Raw genomic sequence first — 17,791 nt, forward strand, 5'->3', positions numbered from 1 at the left:
CTCTCTAGCTACACACAGCCTCCCTCTATCTTCTCTCTAGCTACACACAGCCTCCCTCTATCTTCTCTCTAGCTACACACAGCCTCCCTCTATCTTCTCTCTAGCTACACACAGCCTCCATCTATCTTCTCTCTAGCTACACACAGCCTCCCTCTATCTTCTCTCTAGCTACACACAGCCTCCCTATATCTTCTCTCTAGCGACACACAGCCTCCCTCTATCTTCTCTCTAGTTACACACAGCCTCCCTCTATCTTCTCTCTAGCTACACACAGCCTCCCTCTATCTTCTCTCTAGCTACACACAGCCTCCCTCTATCTTCTCTCTAGCTACACACAGCCTCCCTCTATCTTCTCTCTAGCTACACACAGCCTCCCTCTATCTTCTCTCTAGCTACACACAGCCTGGCTGACTCCCATCTTGCTACACATAGCGTGGCTGACTGCTACATTCTCTGCACAAAGAGCAGGGTATTTTAAAGCTGCCGGGGGCTTGATAGATGAAGGGCCTTTACATTTAGATTCTAAAAGAGGTGAGAGTGGCTCAGCGGTGGAGAGTAGATTAATCCCGGCACAGTGCAGGCAGGAGAGAGGTCCCTTTGGCACCGACAGTGCTCTGATTTAACACCGGGGTAAAATAGCAGCATTACATCTCCACTTCATAAAACTACAGCACATTATACAAGCCCAGAGTACAGCTAAAAATGGTCGTGGAAGTCTGAACCAGACACTCACATAGGAAGAAAACAAGTGGCTTTGTGAGTCTCTGTTGGGTGACAGGAGGCCCTGACAGTTGTTAGAAGGGAGTGTGCTTCTGTACTAGGATATGAGGGCTAATATATGAGGTGGTGTGTGTGTGTGACGAGAGTGTGTGTTTAGGGATATCTCTCTCATCTTTCTGAGCGGTGACCTCCATTACCATCCGCCTGACTTCTCCGCTTCCCCACGCACACCCACACACACACACACACACACACACACACACACACACACACACACACACACACACACACACACACACACACACACACACACACACACACACACACACACACACACACACACACACACACACAGATACACACATCCACTTCCAGACAGTGAATGATGCTAAGCAGTGTGTGTGTGTTTATGTGTGTGTGTGTGAGGGAGAACAGCTTGCTGGCTCCTGGTCTGTCTCTAACTGTCCCAGTGGCAGCCTGTGGGCCTGCTTTTAGATTGTAGTTTAAAAACTGGGGAACCATGTGGGCTCTGGATGTCCAACGCCATCCACTGGGAGACAGGAAGGAGGGAGAAGAAAGGGAGGATGGGGCTTTTCAATTAGGTTTGGCAAAATGCCTCTCTCTCCAACCAACATACTTGATAGACCCTACCCGAATCCTCCACCCTACCCCATCGTCTATCCTACCCCATCCTCTATCCTACCACATCCCCTAAACCCTACCCCATCGTCTATCATACCCCATCCTCTATTCTACCACATCCCCTAAACCCTACCCCATCGTCTATCCTACCCCATCCTCTATCCTACCCCATCCTCTATCCTACCCCATCCCCTAAACCCTACCCCATCATCTATCATACCCCATCCTCTATCCTACCACATCCCCTAAACCCTACCCCATCGTCTATCCTACCCCATCCTCTATCCTACCATATCCCCTAAACCCTACCCCATCCTCTATCATACCCCACCCTCTAATCCCTACCACATCCCCTAAACCCTACCCCATCGTCTATCATACCCCATCCTCTATCCTACCACATCCCCTAAACCCTACCCCATCCTCTATCATACCCCATCCTCTATCCTACCACATCCCCTAAACCCTACCCCATCCTCTATCATACCCCACCCTCTAATCCCTACCACATCCCCTAAACCCTACCCCATCGTCTATCATACCCCATCCTCTATCCTACCACATCCCCTAAACCCTACCCCATCCTCTATCCTACCCCATCCTCTATCCTACCACATCCCCTAAACCCTACCCCATCCCCCTTCCTACCCCATTCTCTATCCCTACCACATCTACCCTACCCTTCCTCTATCCTACCCCATCCTCTGTCCTACCCCATCCTCAACCCTACCCCATCCTCTATCCTGCCCCATCCACTAACCCCTACCCCTACCCCACCCCCCATCCTACCCCATTCTCTAACCCCAAACCCTTCCTCCATCCTACCCCATCCTCTACCCTACCCCATCCCCTAATCTACCCCATTCTCTATCCCTACCCCATCTACTACCCTACCCCTTCCTCTTTACTACCCCATACTCTGTCCTACCCCATCCTCTGTCCTACCCCATACTCTGTCCTACCCCATCCTCTATCCTACCCCATTCTCTGTCCTACCCCATCCTCTATACCCATCCTCTGTCCTACCCCATCCTCTATACCCATCCTCTGTCCTACCCCATCCTCTATACCCATCCTCTGTCCTACCCCATCCTCTCCCATCCTCTGTCCTACCCCATCCTCTGTCCTACCTCATCCTTCACCCCTACCCCATCTTCTATCCTCTCCCATCCTCAGTCCTACCCCATCCTCTGTCCTACCCCATCCTCTGTACTACCCCATCCTCTATCCTACCCCATCCTCTAATCCCTACCCCATCCTCTATACTACCCCATCCTCTGTCCGACCCCATCCTCTCCCATGCTCTATACTACCCCATCCTCTATCCCCAACACCATCCTCTATCCTACCCCATCCTCTAATCCCTACCCCATCCTCTATCCTACCCCATCCTCTATCCCCAACCCCATCCACTCTCCTACCCCATCCTCTATACTACCCCATCCTCTGTCCGACCCCATCCTCTCCCATGCTCTATACTACCCCATCCTCTAAACCCTACCCCATCCTCTAATCCCTACCACATCCTCTAAGCCCTACCCCATCCTCTATTCCACACCCCATCCTCTAACCCCTACCCCATCCTCTAAACCCTACCCCATCCTCTAACCCCTACCCCATCCTCTAAACCCTACCCCATCCTCTATTCCATACCCCATCCTCTAATCCCTACCCCATCCTCTAAACCCTACCCCATCCTTCTCTCCCTACCACATCCTCTAAATCCCTACCCCGTCCTCTAATCCCTACCCCATCCTCTATCCCCAACCCCATCCTCTAATGCCTAACCTATCCTCTAAACCCTACCCTATCCTCTAATCCCTACCACATCCTCTAATGCCTAACCTATCATCTAATCCCTACCCCATCCTCTACTCCCTACCACATCCTCTAATGCCTAACCTATCCTCTACTCCCTACCCCATCCTCTAATCCCTACCCCATCCTCTAAGCCCTACCCCATCCTCTAATCCCTACCCCATCCTCTAATCCCTACCCAATCCTCTAATCCCTACCCCATCCTCTATCTCCAACCCCATCCTCAATCCTACCTCATCGTCTAAACCCTACCCCATCCCCAGCCCCTACCCCAAACTATAATCCCTACCCCATCCTCTATCCCCTACCCCATCCTCTAATCATTACCCCATCCTCTATCCCCTACCCAACCTCTATTCCCTACCCCATCCTCTACCCCCTACCCCATCCTCTATTCCATACCCCAACCTCTACCCCATCCTCTATCCTACCCCATCCTCTAACCCATACCCCATCCTCTATCCTACTCCATCCTCTATCCTACCCCCAACCCAGGCTTGGCTCAAAGGCAAGTCAAGGGCTTCTACCCTCTCTCCATCTGTCCTCTTCCCTGCAAACCCTCTACCCAGTGATACAGACAAGGCTATATGCCATCTAAACACCTGGTGATGTTAACAGACCTGGTGCAATAGACTACATGTCAGCCATTACGCTGGGGGTAGGAGTTTCTGGGCTGAACTGATCAACCTGACTAGACTGAGGTTTCAGAAGATGGAATGAGCTCAACTAATATCAACACACACACACACACACACACACACACACACACACACACACACACACACACACACACACACACACACACACACACACACACACACACACACACACACACACACACACACACACACACACACACAGAGTTGTGGTGTAATACTCACGTCCATGAACTCCACGTTTGCTTTGGGCCCCGTAGCCTCGTTCAGGATCTTTATTGCCACTGGGATCTTTACTGTCTCTCCCTCTGGGACCCAGATACCCTGAAATACACAGGCACTGAGAGTTACCACTGTGATCTTTACTGTCTCTCCCTCTGGGACCCAGATACCCTGAAATACACAGGCAAGGAGAGTTACCACTGTGATCTTTACTGTCTCTCCCTCTGGGACCCAGATACCCTGAAATACACAGGCAAGGAGAGATACCACTGTGATCTTTACTGTCTCTCCCTCTGGGACCCAGATACCCTGAAATACACAGGCACTGAGAGTTACCACTGTGATCTTTACTGTCTCTCCCTCTGGGACCCAGATACCCTGAAATACACAGGCAAGGAGAGTTACCACTGGGATCTTTACTGTCTCTCCCTCTGGGACCCAGATAACCTGAAATACACAGGCAAGGAGAGTTACCACTGGGATCTTTACTGTCTCTCCCTCTGGGACCCAGATACCCTGAAATACACAGGCAAGGAGAGATACCACTGTGATATTTACTGTCTCTCCCTCTGGGACCCAGATACCCTGAAATACACAGGCAAGGAGAGATACCACTGTGATATTTACTGTCTCTCCCTCTGGGACCCAGATACCCTGAAATACACAGGCACTGAGAGTTACCACTGTGATCTTTACTGTCTCTCCCTCTGGGACCCAGATACCCTGAAATACACAGGCAAGGAGAGATACCACTGTGATCTTTACTGTCTCTCCCTCTGGGACCCAGATACCCTGAAATACACAGGCACTGAGAGTTACCACTGTGATCTTTACTGTCTCTCCCTCTGGGACCCAGATACCCTGAAATACACAGGCAAGGAGAGTTACCACTGGGATCTTTACTGTCTCTCCCTCTGGGACCCAGATACCCTGAAATACACAGGCAAGGAGAGATACCACTGTGATATTTACTGTCTCTCCCTCTGGGACCCAGATACCCTGAAATACACAGGCAAGGAGAGATACCACTGGTAAACACACACTCCTATGGTCATATCGACACACTTTGACACACTGAAAGGAGACACATAAACCCTTCCCACAATCTCAGAGAATAGAAGCAATGTCCGAAATAATGAGAAAAGACAGACACTCACAAACATACACAGTATTACACAAAGTCACACTGTCATCCGTCATATCAGGACAGAACCAGGCGGAATAATGAAAGGCAAAATAATGAAAGGCAAATGAATGAAAGGCACACTCACAAACAGAGGCACAATCAACCGTACCTTGTGGACTGTGCCGAAGGCTCCTGAGCCGAGGATCTTAACCCTCTTGAGCTCTGTCTCTTTGAGGATGCGAAGCTGGGCCTGGTTGGGGGCCGTACCGCTAGGGGTCAGGGGCTCCACCAACTGGAACACACACACATACACACACACACACACACACACACACACACACACACACACACACACACACACACACACACACACACACACACACACACACACACACACACACACACACACATACAAACGCACACACACACCGGGAGGCACACACACACACACACACACACACACACACACACACACACACACACATGGTCAATACCTCCATCAGCCGAACAATCAATACTTATCTTAATGAGCCAATCAGCCTATCAGGGCCCTTCATATAGGTTTATCACCGACATAATCAACCAGCTCAGCATCGGTCATCAAACACCATAATGAGACCATATATCTGTCGGTCAGTGCGTGTGTGTGTTCATGTGTTCGTGTGTATGTGTGTGTGTCTCTATGTTCCTGTGTGTCTCTATGTTCCTGTGTGTCTCTATGTTCCTGTGTGTCTCTATGTTCCTGTGTGTCTCTCTATGTTCCTGTGTGTCTCTATGTTCCTGTGTGTCTCTCTATGTTCCTGTGTGTCTCTATGTTCCTGTGTGTCTCTCTATGTTCCTGTGTGTCTCTATGTTCCTGTGTGTCTCTCTATGTTCCTGTGTGTCTCTATGCTCCTGTGTGTCTCTCTATGTTCCTGTGTGTCTCTCTATGTTCCTGTGTGTCTCTATGTTCCTGTGTGTCTCTATGTTCCTGTGTGTCTCTCTATGTTCCTGTGTGTGTCTATGTTCCTGTGTGTCTCTATGTTCCTGTGTGTCTCTATGTTCCTGTGTGTCTCTCTATGTTCCTGTGTGTCTCTATGTTCCTGTGTGTCTCTCTATGTTCCTGTGTGTCTCTATGTTCCTGTGTGTCTCTCTATGTTCCTGTGTGTCTCTATGTTCCTGTGTGTCTCTCTATGCTCCTGTGTGTCTCTATGTTCCTGTGTGTATCTATGTTCCTGTGTGTCTCTATGTTCCTGTGTGTCTCTATGTTCCTGTGTGTCTCTATGTTCCTGTGTGTCTCTCTATGTTCCTGTGTGTCTCTATGTTCCTGTGTGTCTCTCTATGCTCCTGTGTGTGTCTCTATGTTCCTGTGTGTCTCTCTATGTTCCTGTGTGTCTCTATGTTCCTGTGTGTCTCTATGTTCCTGTGTGTCTCTCTATGCTCCTGTGTGTGTCTCTATGTTCCTGTGTGTCTCTCTATGTTCCTGTGTGTGTCTCTATGTTCCTGTGTGTCTCTATGTTCCTGTGTCTCTCTATGTTCCAGTGTGTCTCTATGTTCCTGTGTGTCTCTCTATGTTCCTGTGTGTCTCTATGTTCCTGTGTGTCTCTATGTTCCTGTGTCTCTCTATGCTCCTGTGTGTCTCTCTATGTTCCTGTGTGTCTCTATGTTCCTGTGTCTCTCTATGTTCCTGTGTGTCTCTCTATGTTCCTGTGTGTCTCTATGTTCCTGTGTGTCTCTATGTTCCTGTGTGTCTCTCTATGTTCCTGTGTGTCTCTATGTTCCTGTGTGTCTCTATGTTCCTGTGTGTGTCTCTATGTTCCTGTGTGTCTCTATGTTCCTGTGTGTCTCTCTATGCTCCTGTGTGTGTCTCTATGTTCCTGTGTGTCTCTCTATGTTCCTGTGTGTGTCTCTATGTTCCTGTGTGTGTCTCTATGTTCCTGTGTGTCTGTCTATGTTCCTGTGTGTCTCTATGTTCCTGTGTGTCTCTCTATGTTCCAGTGTGTCTCTATGTTCCTGTGTGTCTGTCTATGTTCCTGTGTGTCTCTATGTTCCTGTATGTCTCTCTATGTTCCTGTGTGTCTCTCTATGTTCCTGTGTGTCTCTATGTTCCTGTGTGTCTCTCTATGCTCCTGTGTGTGTCTCTATGTTCCTGTGTCTCTCTATGTTCCTGTGTGTCTGTCTATGTTCCTGTGTGTCTCTATGTTCCTGTGTGTCTCTATGTTCCTGTGTGTATCTCTATGTTCCTGTGTGTCTCTCTATGTTCCTGTGTGTCTCTATGTTCCTGTGTGTCTCTCTATGTTCCTGTGTGTCTCTATGTTCCTGTGTCTCTCTATGTTCCTGTGTGTCTCTCTATGCTCCTGTGTGTCTCTATGTTCCTGTGTGTCTCTATGTTCCTGTGTGTCTGTCTATGTTCCTGTGTGTCTCTATGTTCCAGTGTGTCTCTATGTCCCTGTGTGTCTCTATGTTCCTGTGTGTCTCTATGTTCCTGTGTGTCTCTCTATGTTCCTGTGTGTCTCTATGTTCCGGTGTGTCTCTATGTTCCTGTGTGTATCTATGTTCCTGTATGTCACTCTATGTTCCTGTGTGTCTCTATGTTCCTGTATGTCTCTCTATGTTCCTGTGTGTCTCTCTATGTTCCTGTGTGTCTCTATGTTCCTGTATGTCTCTCTATGTTCCTGTGTGTCTCTATGTTCCTGTGTGTCTCTATGTTCCTGTGTGTCTCTATGTTCCTGTGTCTCTCTATGTTCCTGTGTGTCTCTATGTTCCTGTGTGTGTCTCTATGTTCCTGTGTGTCTCTATGTTCCTGTGTGTCTCTATGTTCCTGTGTGTCTCTATGTTCCTGTGTGTCTCTCTATGCTCCTGTGTGTGTCTCTATGTTCCTGTGTGTCTCTATGTTCCTGTGTGTCTCTCTATGCTCCTGTGTGTGTCTCTATGTTCCTGTGTGTCTCTATGTTCCTGTGTGTCTCTATGTTCCTGTGTGTCTCTATGTTCCTGTGTCTCTCTATGTTCCTGTGTGTCTCTATGTTCCTGTGTGTCTCTATGTTCCTGTGTGTCTCTATGTTCCTGTGTGTCTCTATGTTCCTGTGTGTCTCTATGTTCCTGTGTCTCTCTATGTTCCTGTGTGTCTCTATGTTCCTGTGTGTCTCTATGTTCCTGTGTGTCTCTATGTTCCTGTGTGTGTCTCTATGTTCCAGTTTGTCTCTCTATGTTCCTGTGTGTCTCGATGTTCCTGTGTGTCTCTATGTTCCTGTGTGTGTCTCTATGTTCCTGTGTGTCTCTCTATGTTCCTGTGTGTCTCTATGTTCCTGTGTGTCTCTATGTTCCTGTGTGTCTCTATGTTCCTGTGTGTCTCTCTATGTTCCTGTGTGTCTCTATGTTCCTGTGTGTCTCTATGTTCCTGTGTGTCTCTCTATGTTCCTGTGTGTCTCTATGTTCCTGTGTGTCTCTATGTTCCTGTATGTCACTCTATGTTCCTGTGTGTCTCTATGTTCCTGTATGTCTCTCTATGTTCCTGTGTGTCTCTCTATGTTCCTGTGTGTCTCTATGTTCCTGTATGTCTCTCTATGTTCCTGTGTGTCTCTCTATGTTCCTGTGTGTCTCTATGTTCCTGTGTGTCTCTCTATGTTCCTGTGTGTCTCTATGTTCCTGTGTGTCTCTATGTTCCTGTGTGTCTCTATGTTCCTGTGTGTCTCTCTATGTTCCAGTGTGTCTCTATGTTCCTGTGTGTCTCTATGTTCCTGTGTGTTTCTATGTTCCTGTGTGTCTCTATGTTCCTGTGTGTCTCTATGTTCCTGTGTGTCTCTCTATGTTCCTGTATGTCTCTCTATGTTCCTGTGTGTATCTCTATGTTCCTGTATGTGTGTCTGTTTACTGAGACCATACTTCAGTCAGTCAGATGCATATATATGTATTCAGTAGGATATATAATATATACTGCTCAACAAATAAAGGGAACACTTAAACAACACAATGTAACTCCAAGTCAATCACACTTCTGTGAAATCAAACTGTCCACTTAGGAAGCAACACTGATTGACAATAAATTTCACATGTTGTTGTGCAAATGGAATAGACAACAGGTGGAAATTATAGGCAATTAGCAAGACACCCCCAATAAAGGAGTGGTTCTGCAGGTGGAGACCACAGACCACTTCTCAGTTCCTATGCTTCCTGGCTGATGTTTTGGTCACTTCTGAATGCTGGCGGTGCTCTCACTCTTGTGGTAGCATGAGACAGAGTCTACAACCCACACAAGTGGCTCAGGTAGTGCAGCTCATCCAGGATGGCACATCAATGCGAGCTGTGGCAGAAAGGTTTGCTGTGTCTGTCAGCGTAGTGTCCAGAGCATGGAGGCGCTACCAGGAGACAGGCCAGTACATCAGGAGACGTGGAGGAGGCCGTAGGAGGGCAACAACCCAGCAGCAGGACCGCTACCTCCGCCTTTGTGCAAGGAGGAGCAGGAGGAGCACTGCCAGAGCCCTGCAAAATGACCTCCAGCAGGCCACAAATGTGCATGTGTCTGCTCAAACGGTCAGAAACAGACTCCATGAGGGTGGTATGAGGGCCCGACATCCACAGGTTGGGGTTGTGCTTACAGCCCAACACCGTGCAGGACGTTTGGCATTTGCCAGAGAACACCAAGATTGGCAAATTCGCCACTGGCGCCCTGTGCTCTTCACAGATGAAAGCAGGTTCACACTGAGCACGTGACAGACGTGACAGAGTCTGGAGACGCCATGGAGAACGTTCTGCTGCCTGCAACATCCTCCAGAATGACCGGTTTGGCGGTGGGTCAGTCATGGTGTGGGGTGGCATTTCTTTGGGGGGCCGCACAGCCCTCCATGTGCTCGCCAGAGGTAGCCTGACTGCCATTAGGTACCGAGATGAGATCCTCAGACCCCTTGTGAGACCATATGCTGGTGCGGTTGGCCCTGGGTTCCTCCTGATGCAAGACAATGCTAGACCTCATGTTTTTTTATTTATTTTATTTATTTCACCTTTATTTAACCAGGTAGGCAAGTTGAGAACAAGTTCTCATTTACAATTGCGACCTGGCCAAGATAAAGCAAAGCAGTTCGACAACATACAAAACACAGAGTTACACATGGAGTAAAAACAACATACAATCAATGATACAGTAGACAAAAATAAGACTATATACAATGTGAGCAAATGATGTGAGATAAGGGAGGTAAAGGCAAAAAAAGGCCATGGTGGCAAAGTAAATAAAGTATAGCATGTAAAACACTGGAATCGTAGATTTATAATTTGAAGAAAGTTCAAAGTTAAAATATAAATAATATGGTGCAAAGGAGCAAAATAATAAATAAAATAAATAAATACAGTAGGGGTAGTAGTTTGGGCTAAATTATAGATGGGCTATGTACAGGTGCAGTGATCTGGGAGCTGCTCTGATAGCTGGTGCTTAAAGCTAGTGAGGGAGATAAGTGTTTCCAGTTTCAGAGATTTTTGTAGTTCGTTCCAGTCATTGGCAGCAGAGAACTGGAAGGAGAGACGACCAAAGGAGGAGTTGGCTTTAGGGGTGACCAGAGAGATATACCTGCTGGAGCGCGTGCTACAGGTGGGTGCTGCTATGGTGACCAGTGAGCGGAGATAAGGGGGGACTTTACCTAGCAGGGTCTTGTAGATGACCTGGAGCCAATGTGTTTGGCGACGATTATGAAGCGAAGGCCAGCCAACGAGAGCGTACAGGTCGCAGTGGTGGGTAGTATATGGGGCTTTGGTGACAAAACGGATGGCACTGTGATAGACTGCATCCAGCTTGTTGAGTAGGGTATTGGAGACTATTTTGTAAATGACATCGCCGAAGTCAAGGATTGGTAGGATGGTCAGTTTTACGAGGGTATGTTTGGCAGCATGTGTGAAGGATGCTTTGTTGCGAAATAGGAAGCCAATTCTAGATTTAACTTTGGATTGGAGATGATTGATGTGAGTCTGGAAGGAGAGTTTACAGTCTAACCAGACACCTAGGTATTTGTAGTTGTCCACATATTCTAAGTCAGAACCGTCTAGAGTAGTGATGCTGGACAGGCGGGCAGGTGCAGGCAGCGATCGGTTGAAGAGCATGCATTTAGTTTTACTTGTATTTAGGAGCAGTTGGAGACCACGGAAGGAGAGTTGTATGGCATTGAAGCTCGTCTGGAGGGTTGTTAACACAGTGTCCAAAGAAGGGCCAGAAGTATACAGAATGGTGTCGTCTGGCTGGAGTGTGTCAGCAGTTCCTGCAAGAGGAAGGCATTGATGCTATGGACTGGCCCGCCCGTTCCCCAGACCTGAATCCAATTGAGCACATCTGGGATATCATGTCTCGCTCCATCCACCAACACCATGTTGCACCACAGACTGTCCAGGAGTTGGCGGATGCTTTAGTCCAGGTCTGGGAGGAGATCCCTCAGGAGACCATCCGCCACCTCATCAGGAGCATGCCCAGGCGTTGTAGGGAGGTCATACAGGCACGTGGAGGCCACACACACTACTGAGCCTCATTTTGACTTGTTTTAAGGACATTACATCAAAGTTGGATCAGCCTGTAGTGTGGTTTTCCACTTTCATTTTGAGTGTGACTCCAAATCCAGGCCTCCATGGGTTGATAAATTGGATTTCCATTGATTACTTTGGTGTGATTTTGTTGTCAGCACATTCAACTATGTAAAGAAAAAAGTATTTAATAAGATTATTTAATTCATTCAGATCTAGGATGTGTTATTTTAGTGTTCCCTTTATTTTTTTGAGTAGTGTATATATATATTCAGTAGGATATATAATATATATATATTCAGTAGGATATATATAATATATATATATATATATATTCAGTAGGATATATAATATATATATATTTATATATTCAGTAGGATATAAAACAGGACAGGATGACTGGCTTTGTAATGACACACTACACCCATCCAGCGTCATTCAGAGTCATTATAATGTGTCTGATCTAGCATGGAAGCCCTGAGCTATTGCTAGTGGAAGTGAGCCAACAGTAGCATTGACTGAAAGAGAGAAGAAGAGGGAGGGAATAGAGAGAGAGGAAGAGAGAGAGAGACACAGAGAGGTTGTGAATTGAGAGAAAGAGAGAGAGAGAGAGAGAGAGAGAGAGAGAGAGAGAGAGAGAGAGAGAGAGAGAGAGAGAGCGAGAGAGAGAGTTCTATTCATTTACTCTCTCTGTTATCCAACAGCCCTCCAGTCCAGTCATAGTCCCAATGAATAACAACAGCATGGCCCTCTCAGCGTCTGAACCTACTACCACTCTATCACGGCCCTGAGCCCTCTCTCTGACACACACACACACACTCCACTGGAGAATATCCCAGCCTGCCTGTGCCAAATGAGGTCCTGGAGCAGCACGGCACTGCAGAGGGGTGATAGATTTGACCAAGCCTTACTACACAACAGCACATGCAGAGCTTGAAATGTGGCATTTACAGAATCAACAACAACAACAGCATCAACAACAACAACAAACTCAATGCCCCCAAACCATAAAATAAGGTATTCCATTATCTCTGAAAAAAAATGCAGAGAGAGAGAGAGAAAGAGAGAGAGAGATAGAGAGAAAGAGAGAAATAGAGAGAAAGAAAGAAAGAGAGAACGAGAGAGAGAGAGAATGATATAAAATAATGAAAGAAAGATGATTCCCAGTAATCCTGGACAAAAACTTGACTAGGAGTCTAGACCAGTGAGGGGCTGTCTGGTGCCCTGGGACTGGAAATATAATGCCTGACTTGAAATCAAGTAGCTCCCACTGTAGCTCAGTTGGTAGAGCATGGCGCTTGCAACGTCAGGGTTGTGGGTTCGATTCCCACGGGGGGCCAGTATGTAAAAATGTAATAAAAATGAATGCACTCTACTGTAAGTCGCTCTGGATAAGAGCGTCTGCTAAAAAAAAAAAAAAAAAAAAAAAAAGTAAGGGAGCTGTCCACTGGCCCACTCTAGCATGTGGTGCTGAAATTGCCCCTTGGCTCTGAACAGAGGAGAAGGGGAGGTGGAGCCCACAGAGCAAGCACAGCGGGACAACTAAACCTATTAGTGTTGCTCCAGCAGACAGACAAGAAGTCAACATTCAAATCAGGGGTCAGGGGTCAAAGAGTAATCTGGGAAAGGCCTTGGTAGCTCCACACAGTCTCAGAGACAAGCTATTTTTTTTAATCTGTCTTCAAAAAGCCTTAGACCTTATATTTTCATTAATCTGCCCCTTGCCTTAGAAGTGAGAGAAAAGTGAGTAAAGGAATATAAATATAAATGAGAGAGATTTGGATGGAGAGAGGAGAGAGGGAGAGGTGATAGAGAGAGAGGACATAGAGGAGCTAGACAGAGAGAGTGGAGATATGGAGAGAGGACATAGAGAGAGGCTATATAGAGAGAGGACACAGAGAGATGAGATATAGAGAGAAGACAGAGAGAGAGGAAATAGAGAGAGAGGACATAGAGAGAGAGGAAATAGAGAGAGGAGATAGAGAGAGGAGATATAGAGAGGAGATATAGAGAGAGGACATAGAGAGAGAGGAAATAGAGAGATGAGATAGAGAGAGGAGATATAGAGAGAGGACATAGAGAGAGGAGATATATAGAGGGGACATAGAGAGAGGACATAGAGAGAGGTGATATATAGAGGACATAGAGAGAGAGGAAATAGAGAGAGAGGACATAGAGAGAGGAAATAGAGAGAGGACATAGAGAGAGAGGAAATAGAGAGAGAGGACATAGAGAGAGGAAATAGAGAGATGACATAGAGAGAGGAGACATATAGAGGAGATAGAGAGAGAGGAAATAGAGAGAGAGGAGATAGAGAGAGAGGAAATAGAGAGAGGACATAGAGAGAGGAGACAGAGAGAGGAAATAGAGAGAGGAAATAGAGAGAGGACATAGAGAGAGGAGACATATAGAGGAGATAGAGAGAGAGGAAATAGAGAGAGAGGAAATAGAGAGAGGAGACATATAGAGGAGATAGAGAGAGAGGAAATAGAGAGAGAGGAAATAGAGAGAGGAGACATATAGAGGAGATAGAGAGAGAGGAAATAGAGAGAGGAGACATATAGAGGAGATAGACAGAGGAGAAGCCCCACCCTCTTCAACATATATATCAATGAATTGGCGAGGGCACTAGAACAGTCTGCAGCACCCGGCCTCACCCTACTAGAATCTGAAGTCAAATGTCTACTCTTTGCTGATGATCTGGTGCTTCTGTCACCAACCAAGGAGGAGGGCCTACAGCAGCACCTAGATCTTCTGCACAGATTCTGCCAGACCTGGGCCCTGACAGTAAATCTCAGTAAGACCAAAATAATGGTGTTCCAAAAAATGGTGTTCCAAAAAAGGTCCAGTCGCCAGGACCACAAATACAAATTCATCTAGACACCGTTGCTCTAGAGCACACAAACAATGATACATACCTCGGCCTAAACATCAGTGCCACAGGTGACTTCCACTAAGCTGAGCTAGAAGGGCATTCTATGCCATCATAAGGAACACAAATTTGACATACCAATTAGGATCTGGCTAAAAATACTTCAATCAGTTATAGAACCCATTGCCCTTCATGGTTGTGAGGTCTGGGGTCCGCTCACCAACCAAAAATTCACAAAATGGGACAAACACCAAATTGTGACTCTGCATGCAGAATTCTGCAAAAATATCCTCTGTGTATGACGTAGAACACCAAATAATACATGCAGAGCAGAATTAGGTCGATACCCACTAATTATCAAAATCCAGAAAAGAGCCGTTAAATTCTACAACCACCTAAAAGGAAGCGATTCCCAAACCTTCTATAACAAAGTCATCACCTACAGAGAGATGAACCTGGAGAAGAGTCCCCTAAGCAAGCTGGTCCTGGGGCTCTGTTCACAAACACAAACACACCCCACAGAGCCCCAGGACAGCACCACAATTAGACCCCACCAAATCATGAGAAAACAAAAAGATAATTACTAGACACATTGGAAAGAATTAACAAAAAAACAGAGCAAACTAGAATGCTGTTTGGCCCTAAACAGAGAGTACACAGTGGCAGAATACCTGACCACTGTGACTGACCCAAACTTAAGGAAAGCTTTGACTATGTACAGACTCAGTGAGCATAGCCTTGCTATTGAGAGAGGCCGCTGTAGGCAGACCTGGCTCTCAAGAGAAGACAGGCTATGTGCACACTGCCCACAAAATGAGATGGAAACTGAGCTGCACTTCCTAACCTCCTGCCAAATGTATGACCATATTAGAGACACATATTTCCCTCAGATTACACAGATCCACAAAGAATTTGAAAACAAACCCAATTTTGATAAACTCCCATATCTACTGGGTGAAATACCACAGTGTGCCATCACAGCAGCAAGATGTGTGACCTGTTGCCACAAGAAAAGGGCAACCAGTGAAGAACAAACACCATTGTAAATACAACCCATATTTATGCTTATTTATTTTCCCATTTGTTCTTTATCCATTTGTACATCGTTACACTGTATATATACATAATATGACATTTGTAATGTCTTTATTCTTTTGGAACTTCTGTGAGTGTAATGTTTACTGTTAATTTTTATTGTTTATTTCACTGTGTATATTATCTACTCCACTTGCTTTGGCAATGTTAACACATGTTTCCCATGCCAATAAAGCCCCTTGAATTGAAATGATTTGAATTGAGATGAGATAGAGAGAGGAGATAGAGGAGAGAGAGAGAGAAGTCCTATAGAGGACATAGAGGGAGAAAGACATAGAGAGAGGAGATAGAGAGGTGAGATAGAGAGAGAGGAGATAGAGAGAGAGAGAGAGAGAGAGAGAGAATACATATAGAGAGAGAGACATAGAGAGAGGAGATATAGAGAGAGGAGATATAGAGATGAGATAGAGAGAAAGGAGATATATATATACATAGAGAGAGGACATAGAGAGTTAGACATAGGGAGAGGAGATATAGAGAGAGGAGATATAGAGGAGATATATAGAGAGAGGAGATATAGAGAGAGGAGATATAGAGAGAGGAGATATAGAGAGAGGAGATATAGAGGAGATATATAGAGAGAGGAGATATAGAGAGAGGAGTTATAGAGAGAGGAGGTATAGAGAGAGGAGATATAGAGAGAGGAGATATAGAGAGAGGAGATATAGAGGAGATATATAGAGAGAGGAGGTATAGAGAGAGGAGATATAGAGGAGATATATAGAGAGAGGAGGTATAGAGAGAGGAAATATAGAGGAGATATATAGAGAGAGGAGGTATAGAGAGAGGAAATATAGAGGAGATATTGATATCTCTCTGTCTCTCTAATCTCTGTCTCGCTGTCTGTCTGTCTGTCTGTCTGTCTGTCTGTCTGTCTGTCTGTCTGTCTGTCTGTCTGTCTGTCTGTCTGTCTGTCTGTCTGTCTGTCTGTCTGTCTGTCTGTCTGTCTGTCTGTCTGTCTGTCTGTCTGTCTGTCTGTCTGTCTGTCTGTCTCTCTAATCGCTGTCTCAATCTCATAGAGAGTTAGACAAAGAGAGAGGAGATATAGAGAGAGGAGATATAGAGGAGATATATAGAGGAGATATAGAGAGAGGACATAGAGAGTTAGACAAAGAGAGAGGAGATATAGAGAGAGGAAATAGAGAGAGAGGAGATAGAGAGAGAGGACATAGAGAGTTAGACAAAGAGAGAGGAGATGTAGAGAGAGGAAATAGAGAGAGAGGAGATAGAGAGAGAGGAAATAGAGAGAGGACATAGAGAGAGGAGACATATAGAGGAGATAGAGAGAGAGGAAATAGAGAGAGGACATAGAGAGAGGAGACATATAGAGGAGATAGAGAGAGAGGAAATAGAGAGAGAGGAAATAGAGAGAGGAGACATATAGAGGAGATAGAGAGAGAGGAGATAGAGAGAGAGGAAATAGAGAGAGAGGAAATAGAGAGAGAGGACATAGAGAGAGGAGACATATAGAGGAGATAGAGAGAGAGGAAATAGAGAGAGAGGAAATAGAGAGAGGAGACATATAGAGGAGATAGAGAGAGAGGAGATAGAGAGAGAGGAAATAGAGAGAGAGGAAATAGAGAGAGGACATAGAGAGAGGAGACATATAGAGGAGATAGAGAGAGAGGAAATAGAGAGAGAGGAAATAGAGAGAGGAGACATATAGAGGAGATAGAGAGAGAGGAGATAGAGAGAGGACATAGAGAGAGGAGACATATAGAGGAGATAGAGAGAGAGGAAATAGAGAGAGAGGAAATAGAGAGAGGACATAGAGAGAGGAGACATATAGAGGAGATAGAGAGAGAGGAAATAGAGAGAGAGGAAATAGAGAGAGGAGACATATAGAGGAGATAGAGAGAGAGGAAATAGAGAGAGGACATAGAGAGAGGAGACATATAGAGGAGATAGAGAGAGAGGAAATAGAGAGAGAGGAAATAGAGAGAGGAGACATATAGAGGAGATAGAGAGAGAGGAGATAGAGAGAGGACATAGAGAGAGGAGACATATAGAGGAGATAGAGAGAGAGGAAATAGAGAGAGAGGAAATAGAGAGAGAGGAAATAGAGAGAGGAGACATATAGAGGAGATAGAGAGAGAGGAAATAGAGAGAGGAGACATATAGAGGAGATAGAGAGAGAGGAAATAGAGAGAGAGGAAATAGAGA

General features: G+C 46.0%; 1 protein-coding gene across 2 annotated transcripts in view; it reads right to left on the reverse strand.

Annotated features, from left to right (window-relative positions):
• The window catches only part of LOC106574937 (receptor tyrosine-protein kinase erbB-4), a 687,167-nt gene that overhangs the window by 64,281 nt on the left and 605,095 nt on the right, over positions 1-17,791 (reverse strand). For both annotated transcript variants that reach the window (XM_045698122.1, XM_045698121.1), the window contains exons 18-19: positions 5,354-5,476; positions 4,062-4,160 (exon numbers count right to left, since the gene is read on the reverse strand). In XM_045698122.1, the coding sequence (XP_045554078.1) occupies positions 4,062-4,160; positions 5,354-5,476 (222 nt within the window). The remainder of the gene's footprint in view (positions 1-4,061; positions 4,161-5,353; positions 5,477-17,791) is intronic.

The sequence above is a fragment of the Salmo salar genome, chromosome ssa16 (genome assembly GCF_905237065.1).
Source record: "Salmo salar chromosome ssa16, Ssal_v3.1, whole genome shotgun sequence".
Taxonomy (NCBI): Eukaryota; Metazoa; Chordata; class Actinopteri; order Salmoniformes; family Salmonidae; genus Salmo; species Salmo salar.